General features: G+C 46.7%; 1 protein-coding gene across 1 annotated transcript in view; it reads right to left on the bottom strand.

The window, feature by feature from the left end:
• Positions 1-1,123: 1,123 nt before the first annotated feature.
• The window catches only part of COL22A1 (collagen type XXII alpha 1 chain), a 224,706-nt gene continuing 215,076 nt past the window's right edge, over positions 1,124-10,753 (bottom strand). The window contains exons 62-65 of the mRNA XM_050324956.1: positions 4,945-5,011; positions 2,982-3,164; positions 2,537-2,614; positions 1,124-1,586 (exon numbers count right to left, since the gene is read on the bottom strand). Coding sequence (XP_050180913.1) covers positions 1,399-1,586; positions 2,537-2,614; positions 2,982-3,164; positions 4,945-5,011 — 516 coding nt within the window. The 3' untranslated portion in view covers positions 1,124-1,398. The remainder of the gene's footprint in view (positions 1,587-2,536; positions 2,615-2,981; positions 3,165-4,944; positions 5,012-10,753) is intronic.

The raw sequence follows: 10,753 nt of genomic DNA, 5'->3' as shown, positions 1-10,753 counted from the left end.
CATTCAGCACTTAGTGCCTGTGTCAGGTCCATTACTCCGATCTCTTGCTACAAACTGCTTTGTGCAGAAGGGGTTTGAGAATGCAGCTGCTTTGCTGGCTAGAACAGATATCCAAGGCCTGATCACCTCTAAAATCTGCACTTTGTGGTGGGCAAACCCTCTTGGTTAGATGGTTTACCTCATAAATGGCCTGTTGTGAAGGTCTTTTCAGACTGCATCCCCTTTTACTCTGTCTTTGCATTCTCAAGTTGATTTTGGCAATCAGCTGATAGGGGGAAAGGACCAGTGTTTGACTTGTTGCTTTTGCCCTCAAACATGATTTTCTCCATGTTTCTGAATACCTTCTTGATCCTTTCGTCAGGGATCAACATCCTCCTAGACCAGCCTGCAACTACTGACCCACCCTCTAAATAACATAGCTTGAAAAGTTATTGTCATAGTGGATCATTCAAAACAATTGGGTCACAGTTGGCTTCCTGAGGTTTTTAATAAGAGGGGACTTTCTGTGCTGCTCTGTCAGATTTTGGGGTGAAAAAGTAGTAGGGAGCTGTGCATGCACTGACAATAATCATGGGATTTGGCATCCCTGAGCTGACAGAGGACAGTGTCGAAGATTTTTGCAGAGGCATCTCCCTGACAGAGGGAAGTAAGGTCCATCTGTTAGAATCAAACTTTCTGAGTACAGTTCTTGCACAGAGAGTAGCGAAGAGGTTGGGTCATCTCTGTGGTCTCTTCAGGCCTTTACCCTGAGATCCCACATGATTCCATAAAAAGTAGCTGCTATGGGATATAGATTCACTTATCAGCAGAAGAATGTTAAACTTAACAGGGATCTTCTGGAAAGCACACACTGGCTGTTCAAAACTGCCTTTCCATTGTGAGTTGAAGGTACTGGAGACTTGTTTTTCAGCTTTGGTGTGGCTTTACCTTCCTCCCCTCCATGGGGGTGACAAATAGCATCAACAATCCTGTTATCAGTCTGTGTCTCATAGTTAATGCCCCAGGCTGCAGGATTTGATTTCAGTTTACAGGTTTCGGGATAAAGCTTTGGAAAGAATGAATTAGATAACAGACAAAAATTTGTCATTGGAATGGTTTTGCATAAACAGCTACACAATGCATTGATATTATATGCTCTTCAAAAGAGGAAAAAACCCCACTTATTTGTAATGTTTTAATATGCCCTGATGTTGGAGAAAACAAAAATAAGTTCACATATCACATCAAAGATAATAATAATAATAATTATAATTCATAAAAATAATCTGACCGACCGGCAGCATTTGTTGGCTTTAGAAGGCCTCCAAAAAAAGAAACACAGTTGAAGACATCTGAGAGCTCTTGGCAGGTGTGACGAATTCAAGTTTTGGAAACAAGTCTGGAGGTGCTCCCTGTGTGCTAGGGCCCTTTGACGTTGCTGGGTCGGGCAGCCAGGCTTGCATAGTAAGCGCACTGAGAGGGGTCACACTGTCCATTAGCTCCGGGAGGCCCCTGTGCTCCCACGGGACCGGGCACTCCAGCTTCCCCTTGAGGCCCGGGTGGTCCTGGCATCCCATCTTTGGCATAACCAGGCTCCCCTGGGAGGCCTAAAACAGAAACAAAACGCCCTTGGTGAGTGACACCCCCATGGTGCAGCGCTCAGCAGTGCGATGTCACAGGGGATGGCTTTGCTGCCAAACTGGCATGCAGACATCTGCTATAGATTTGAGTTTGGCTAGGAGGTATCTCAAGAACATGACCAGTGTGTTTCCTCTAAAAGAAAGATTTCCACTCCATATGGCATCCTTGGGATGCACAACTCTGCAGTGGCTGCTCTGCCTCTATCACCACACTGAAGATGTGAAGCTGCAGGACATAACTAATAAGGCAACTCCTCACAGAGAGGAGCTGAGGACGGGAAAGCTGGAGGCAAGAGGTGGCTTGGGGAGATAACTCATTTGCTTGAAGCACAGTAGATCCATTGTTATTTGGAGGCAATGCAGGGCCAGCATGCCAAATGCAGACCATGGGATTACCAAGGCTTCCCATAGTTTCTCCCCCAAGAAAGCAAATGAAGGCAAAACTGATCAATGACTCCTAATTTCAGATTGCAAACAAACTATATTTGCTGCTGCTTTGTCAGTAACAGAAAAGCAGGAGCTGTATGTCCAAGGCACAGGTGTTCAATACGACCTTTTGTAACATCTGAAGCTGCCTGAATCTCTGGGTTCAGCTTGGTCACAACAACACTCTGCCAAGGACAGAGAAGACATTTCACAGTGTATCTAATAATTAAAGCCTCACTTTGGATTTGACCTAAAGGTCAGTTAACTTAGCTGTAACTGAGACGGATCATTATACCTGTCCATCAGTCTGAGTAAATAAAAGCTGGCCAGATATGATGCTACTGATGCATTTCTTCCTTTTGAGCCATTTTCTACAGAAATCACGTATGTTGTATTTATGTTATCCTGATTATCTATCTAGTGTGGCAGAGACCTGTGTCCTTGAAATGGTTCTGAGTGATGTGTGTTGAGGGGTGTTCTGAATCACACACCTGGAATTCCTGGAGGACCTATTTCCCCTCGTTGTCCAATGCCAGTGTCTCCTTTATCCCCCTTTGCTCCTCTTTCTCCTGTAGAGAGGGAAAGCAAAATAATGAACTGATGAGAGTGATCTACAGAACTAAAGAATAGTACTATAGGTCTTTCATCCACACTGAAGCCAGTACATTTGACAAAAACATTCCTAATTGCGGTCAATCCTCCAAGATGGGACATTAAGTGGGAATTCAGACTTGCCCCACTCCAGCTCTGGCCACAGGTGGAACATACCAGTGACTGCTGCTCATATTCAGCACCTCTGGTTCAACAGACTGAGGTCGCTTTTACAACCCGCATTTTGAGGGCTTACTTATATGCTGCTAAAAGGAGAGGCAGATGACAGAGTGGAGTGGACACATTCTTTTATTAGACTGCCCCACCACATCAAGTTTCACTCACCTTTGGGACCAATTGGTCCAGGTGGCCCTTCAGACCCAGTCTGTCCAGGCCGGCCAGGCTCCCCAGGAGGGCCAGTTCTTCCTGGGAGTCCTTCCTTCCCAGGGGGACCAGGAGGTCCTGGTCTGCCATGGGATGCTTTCACCTGTGCAGGCTGTATCTGAGCCAGGAGATAGGTTAACTTTGCTGTAAAGAGAGGGAAATGGGTTTGTTAAACTAAAAGGACTATGCTCCAAGAGATGGAGAGCTAGAACCAGGGGTGCAGAAAAGTCCAAGTATTGCCACAGTTTTCAAGGGCCACTCATTTGTTGTCCCCACATAGTCCTTTCCCATAATCCACGATTGTGCCCCCCTGGTCCTCTCTATGTTATTTAAATCTCATTTCTCAGTAGCTTTAAATTTCTCCTAAATTTCATACTTTATCCTAAATTTTTCTGCCATCCTCTACTCTACTTTTTGTCCTCCAAGGATCTTTCTTTAGCTGTGAAACTGTGATCATTGCAGCTCTGAAAATAAGAGCCTTTTTCTACTGCTTCTGTTACATGGAGTGAGATGCTTCATGGCTGGTCTGTAGGGAGAAAGCTGACTTTTCTTATTCTGGGCTGTTACACACATGGAGTTAAAGTTGATGTACCCATCTCTGGCTGTGAAGTCAGAAGCTGCTACTAAGCTCTCTGTGACAGTGTATTCTGCAATTTCCAAGCAGGCACGTTGCTTGCCACTTCAGTGCTACTACCCTGAATGACTGTGCTGGTTTTGGCTGGGGTAGAGTTAATTTTACAGTGACTGGTACAGGAGTACATTTTGGATTTGTGCTGAGCACAGGGTTGATAATACAGAGATGTTTTTGTTATTGCTGGGCAGGGCTTACACAAAGCCAAGGCCTTTCCTTGCTTCCTCACCACACTGGCGAGGAAGTACGGGGTGTGTGAGAGGTTGGGAGGAGACACAGCCTGGAGAGGTGATCCAGGCTGACTAAAGGGATATTCCAGACCATATGGCATCATGCTCAGTATATAAAATGGCAGGAAGAAAGGAAGATGAGGGAAGTTTGGAGTGATGGCATTTGTTTTCCCAAGTCACCATTACACATGATGGGGCCCTGCTCTCCTGGAGAGGGCTGAACACCTGCCTGGCCATGGAGAGCAGTGAATGAATTCCCTGTTCTGTTTTACTTGTGTGTGCAACTTTTGCTTTCCCTGTTAAACTGTCTTTATCTTAATCTTAATGAATTTTCCAGCTTTTACCCTTCCAACTCTCTCCCTGATTCTGCTGGTGGGGGAGTGAGTGAATAGCTGCATGGGGCTTGATTGCTGGCTGGGATTACACCATGAAAGCAACCCAGAGAGCTCTTCAGATATACTCAACATCACATAAACATCCTACAGAATGGAGTTTTCTATCTTCTCTTCACTGGTCCTAAATCTCAAATGCTTTTAGATTGGCATGGAAATTGAAGAGTGAGAGTGTGTAAATAAAAATCCGTGAAATAGATTACTACATTGAATCATGATCTTTAGCATGGAGGAAAATGCCTGCAGCTATGTGTCAGCTGCTTCAAGAGCTGTGTGAGAAGCACTACAGCTCTGCATCTCAGTGTTGATGGGGTCAGTAGCGATCTTCAATTCACATACTTTGAGAGAACCAGCAGCCCACATCCACTCCAGCCTCTTTTCATACCAGTGACTATCAAATGTCAGGCAGAAATCAGGAACATTTATTCTCCAGCTGGGACCTCAAAAGCAGGTTTACATCCTACTCTGATTACTTTCCCTGCTATTGCTGGGAGCATCAAAGCTTGGGGACCGGGTAAAGCACATTTCATTTTACACACTGCTCCATCCAGGCAAGCCTGTTGCAATATTACCTTCCATAAGCAGGAGATGTTCAGGTGCCAGCACAGCTATGGGAAGCATATTTTGCACTCTCAGATACATATCCTGGCTTCCCAGAACTGATTACTTACCATCTAGCTGCTTGGATAACTCCTCTTGGATGAGCCTTCTCAAAGTCTCTAGAGATGGGGGTTCCCCCTAAAGAGTCAGAATCACAGGGATGAGACATGATAATCACACCCAGGGGATCAGATGGTGATAGGATAAGGGGGAATGGTTTTAAAGTAAGAGAGGAATGATTTAAGTTAGGTGTTAGGAATAAATTCTTTCCTGTGAGGGTGGTGAGGCACTGGAACAGGTTGCCCAGAGAACCTGTGGATGCCTCATCCCTGGAGGTGTTCAAGGACAGGTTGGGTGGGGTTTGGAGCAACCTGATCTGGTGGGTGGCATCCCTGCCCATGGTGAGGGGATTGGAACTAGATGATCTCTTCCAATGTGAAATATCTTGTGGTTCTATGATGTGCAAACTAAACCCTCCACAGAGAGTTTAGCAGGTGGCATTTCATCACCCACAGCATACACAGGGCTGCAGGATCTGCCTGAAAGAAGAATGTAAAGGGACTCAAAACACAATCACCGAATCAGTTAGGCTGGAAAAGACCTCTGAGATCATTGAGTCCAACCTTTGACTGATATCACCATGTCAACTAGACCAAGGCACTAAGTACCATGTCTAGCCTTTCTTTAAATATCTCCAAGGATTTTGACACCATCACTTCCCTGGGCAGCCCATTCCAATATCTAATCACCCTTTCTGTGAAAAAATTCTTCCTACTGTCCAACCTAGACCTTCCCTGGCACATCTTAAGACTATTGTCATCTTGTCCTGTCACTGGTTTCCTGGGAGAAGAGACCAAGCCTCCCCTCCCCACCTGACTACAACCTGTTTTCAGGTAGCTGTAGAGAGTGCTAAGGTCCCCCCTGAACTTCCTCTTCTCTAATCTAAACAACCCCAACTCCTTCAGCCTCTCCTCACAGGATATGTGCTCCAGACCCTTTCACCACCTTCATTGTCTCCCTCTGGACCTGCTCCAGCATCTCAATGTCCTTCCTGAATTGAGGGGTCCAGAACTGGACACTGTACTTGAGCTGTGGCCTCACCAGTGCTGAGCACAGGGGAAGAGTCACTTCCCTGGTCCTGCTGGCCACACTATTCCTGATACAGCCATTGGCCTTCTTGCCCACCTGGGCACTCTCTGGTTCATGTTCAGCCACTGTCCATGAGCACCCACAGGTCCTATTCCACCGGACCACTTTTCAGCCACTGCACCTCCAGCCTGTAACACTGCAAGGGGTTGTTGTGGTGTAGTAGTTTTAAGACTAGGCCTTCCTTGGTGACCAAGTTGTAATCAAGGAACCAAAGCCATGTTCCCAGTATTCCATACGATTTTTACGTAAGTAAGAGTATAAATAAGAAGAGAGAGGAAACTCTCGCTCTCTTTCTTCCGGTGGACCGAAGGCGAAGGTAGCTTTGCTGTCGCTCTGCCCGGGCGAGGGAGTGAGGCCTAGCGCATCTGGTTGGCCTTGAGAGGCAGAGAGTGCCGGCGGTTGTGTGGTGTGGTTCGCTATCTCTGGAGGGAAGTATTTGCATTGTATTCCTTTTAATCCCTTTTTATCCCTTTTTTCCTTTTCCCTTTCCCTTCCCTTTTCCCCTTTGGGGGGTTCCCTGTATATAATTTTCTTTATATAAATCTTCCACTTAAAATTCAGTTCGGTTTGGGTTCTTTTGATTTTCTTTTTCGTGATTTTTTCGATCAATTGCGCGAGAGCGAGAGGGAGGGGGAAGGCTTTGTCCCTGAGGTCCAGGCACTTGGCTGGGAGCCAAGTCCAACCTGGGACATTTTTGGAGGTTCCACCGAGATAACCAGGAGGTTGTTTTGGTAACAATTTCTGGGCAGGTGGCCAAGTTCTGCCAAACATTGACTTTGTTTGGGAACAGTACCGGGATCGCAGCCAAGAGGGATTTGTTTATATAAATATACCTCTTGTTTAAGAACAGTGAGGACAATTATATAAATAATGGCCACTTTCTTAATTTTTAATGTACTTTTAGCAGCTTTTGCACCTGTTTTAGGTTACTACATGTGGGACAATCCAAATCCAACAGTGTTCAATTGGCGAGACATCTGGGAAAGGTATTCTTCCTATCTTGATGTTAAACGCTGGATCCTAGAAATTCCCAAACTGACTGTTGCCTCCAATGATTATCTAAATTGTGTGGCAACAATTTGGTTTATGATGAATGTGATGAACATGCTATTTAAAATTGGAAGGATTGTGTTATGCTGGTTCCCTTGTTATAGGAAAGGTCGTACCTCAAAGGGGTTAGCTGGAGCTTTGGAAAGGGGCTTGGAAAGGGCAGTTCCTGGTTGGCAAGGAGCATGGGAAGAGTTTGGTAAATGGATCGGGCGCTTGGCACCTCCCATTACTTGGGACTTCACGGCAGCACAGGCCTTTGATCCTAATGAGATAACCCATCGTTTAATGGAAGGTTGTCTTACATATAAGGATCCAAATACCCAAATCTTTGCTCTATGCTGGGGCCTGGCTAGTGCTTATCGAGCCGCTGTAGATTATGTTCAGAAGGCTAAGGCGGAGACAGGGACACAAACTATGCCAGTCAGAATGGAGTCCACCAAGACCAGAGTCCAGATGCCACTTGAAGCCAGCACAGCTTGGACCAAACCTGCTGACACTGGAGTTCCAATTATGGACTTTATGAACATGGGAACTCCAGCCACTTCTATGACCAAGACTGGGGCCCACACCACAGATCCTGAAATCACTATTGCTCCCATAACAAAAAAGAAGATGTGGATAAGGGATGATGCAGGGTCCACAAGCCTAGCCCCACGACTGAGGCGTGTAACTGAAGAAGAAGAAGAACTAGCTGTGAGAGAAGGAGCACGTCCCAAGGAATTAGGGGCGCGTCCAAAAGAGAGGGTGACGCGTCCGAAGGAAGAAGGGGCAGCAGCTCAGATGCCTGATGGAACACAAAAGCCAAGGAGAGTGTTGACACCTGAATACACTCTTCTTGACTGTTCCACAGAAGAGATGGAGGACTATCTGAAATCCTCATCTCAGGGTCCAGAGGACTACTCGTTACCTCCACCCGCAAGAAGCCCATCCAGGCACCGTGCTCGGTCCCCATCTCCACAAGCCAGAAAACCATCCCTGCAGCAGACACAGCCCCCGCCTCAACCTCCACAACACAGAAGCCCATCCCCAAGGCATGTTCCATTTCCACCTCCACGTGAGAGAGGCAGAGTGGAAACAGTTCCACACAGATACGTCAAAAGAGAAGTGGAAATGGATAGGAGGGATGTCCATCCAGAAGCGGGAGTTGTGAGAACATCAGAAGTATTACGATCATTGACGCCAGCAGAGCTCCGGGATTTGAGAAAAGATTATAGTCGCCGGCCTGGTGAGCGGATTCTAACCTGGCTAGTAAGATGTTGGGATAATGGAGCTAGAAGCCACATGCTGGAAGGTCACGAAGCACAGCAGTTGGGATCCCTGGCTCGAGACCGTGAGATTGAACAAGGAATTGCACGAGAGCCATATAGTCATAGTCTCTGGCTTAGGATCCTTAATGCTGTGAGAGAGAGATATCCATTTAAAGAGTACTTAACAAGTTCTCCAGGAAAATGGACAACTGCGGAAGAAGGTATTCAATATCTACGGGAACTGGCCATGCTTGAACTCATCTTTAGTAATCCGGATTATTATGATATCTTAGACCCTGCGAGTCTCCCATGTACCAATCCAATGTGGAGAAAAGTAATTAAAGGTGCCCCTGCACAATACATCAGCTGCCTAATTTCAGTATTCCATCCAAAGTTGGATGAACCAGATGTAGAAACAATGTGTCAATGGATACAGAGCATAGCGGAAAATTTCGAAGATCTGTCCGATGTCCGACGTCAACCCATCCGCTCTAAGGGAAGAATGGAAGGAGATTATGAATATTCCAATTATGAGGATGACTATGAAGACAGAGATGACAGCGTTTCCCGAGACTACAGAGACACACCAGTAAAGCGATCTAGACCACGAGCTCGACCTCAATCTCGATCTTGGTCCAGATCTCGGTCAACAACTCCTCCCCCTACACACAGAAGGAAGGACCCTAAACGCGAATCACGCAATCAGCTGTGGTCCTACCTGCGCAAACAGAGAGAGAACATGAAGAAATGGGATAGACAACCCACTTCCAAACTTCAGGCTAGAGTGAAAGAGCTGAAGCAGAAGGAAGCCAATAAAAAACTTGTCTTTGTAGTTGATGCGGATTTTCTGGAAAAGCAATTGCAATCTCCACAACACAAGAAGGCTGAAGTCCACTTTCTTGACAACAAGAAGGCCGCTGGTGGAGCAAAGAGGATATCTGACACTGAATGCTCTGACAAGGACCAATAGAGGGGCCCTGCCTTCTGCCAGGAGAAGGAAAGGGACCAGAAGGATAATCGGGTTTACTGGGCTGTGTGGGTTCGATGGCCTGGCACATCGGATCCACAGAGATACCGGGCTTTGATAGATACCGGTGCCCAGTGTACACTAATGCCGTCTGAACACAAGACTATGGAGACTGTGTCTATTTCTGGAGTGACAGGAGGGTCGCAAGAGTTGTCAGTGGTAGAGGCCGAAGTAAGCTTAACTGGAGACCAATGGGAAAAGCATCCCATTGTGACAGGGCCAGAAGCCCCCTGTATCCTTGGTATTGATTACCTGAGAAGAGGATACTTCAAGGACCCGAAGGGGTACCGATGGGCTTTCGGTGTAGCCACGGTGACTGAGGAGAAATCCAAGCAATTGTCTGCCCTGCCTGGTCTCTCAGAAGATCCTTCTGTTGTAGGATTCCTGCAAGTCGATGATCAACAAGTGCCAATAGCCACTTCAACAGTGCATAGGCGACAATACCGGACCAATCGAGATGCTGTGATCCCTATTCATAAGATGATCAAGAAGTTGGAGAGTCAAGGGGTAGTCAGTAAGACTCACTCACCCTTCAACAGCCCCATTTGGCCTGTACGCAAATCCGATGGCGAATGGAGATTGACAGTGGACTATCGTGGCTTAAATGAAGTCACACCGCCATTAAGTGCTGCTGTGCCAGATATGTTGGAGCTCCAATATGAGCTGGAGTCCCAGACAGCAAAGTGGTATGCTACCATTGACATAGCAAATGCATTTTTCTCCATTCCCTTGGCAGAAGAGTGCAGGCCGCAGTTTGCTTTCACGTGGAGGGGCGTGCAATACACCTGGAATCGACTGCCCCAGGGGTGGAAACACAGTCCCACCATCTGTCATGGGTTGATTCAGGTTGTACTGGAGAAGGGTGAGGCCCCAGAACACATACAATACATTGACGACATCATTGTATGGGGGAACACAGCAAAGGAAGTTTTCGACAAAGGAGAGAAGATTATCCAGATTCTCCTCAAAACCGGTTTTGCCATTAAGAAGAGCAAAGTCAAGGGGCCTGCCAGAGAGATCCAGTTCTTAGGGGTGAAATGACAAGATGGAAGGCGCCAGATTCCAACCGACGTCATCAATAAAATTGTAGCAATGGCTCCACCGACAAACAAAAAGGAGACCCAAGCTTTTCTGGGAGCCATAGGCTTCTGGAGGATGCACATCCCAGAGTACAGCCAAATTGTGAGCCCTCTTTATTTTGTGACCCATAAAAAGAATGATTTCCAATGGGGTCCTGAACAACAGCAGGCTTTCAGGTAGATCAAGCAAGAGATTGCACATGCCGTGGCTCTTGGACCAGTTAGGACGGGACCAGATGTAAAGAATGTACTTTACACTGCATCTGGAGATAACGGTCCCTCCTGGAGCCTCTGGCAAAAGGTGCCTGGCGAAACACGAGGGCGACCA

The sequence above is a fragment of the Myiozetetes cayanensis genome, unplaced genomic scaffold (assembly GCF_022539395.1).
Source record: "Myiozetetes cayanensis isolate MyiCay16 unplaced genomic scaffold, myiCay2020 scf1, whole genome shotgun sequence".
NCBI lineage: Eukaryota > Metazoa > Chordata > Aves > Passeriformes > Tyrannidae > Myiozetetes > Myiozetetes cayanensis.
This window is presented reverse-complemented; position numbering and strand designations above follow the sequence as displayed.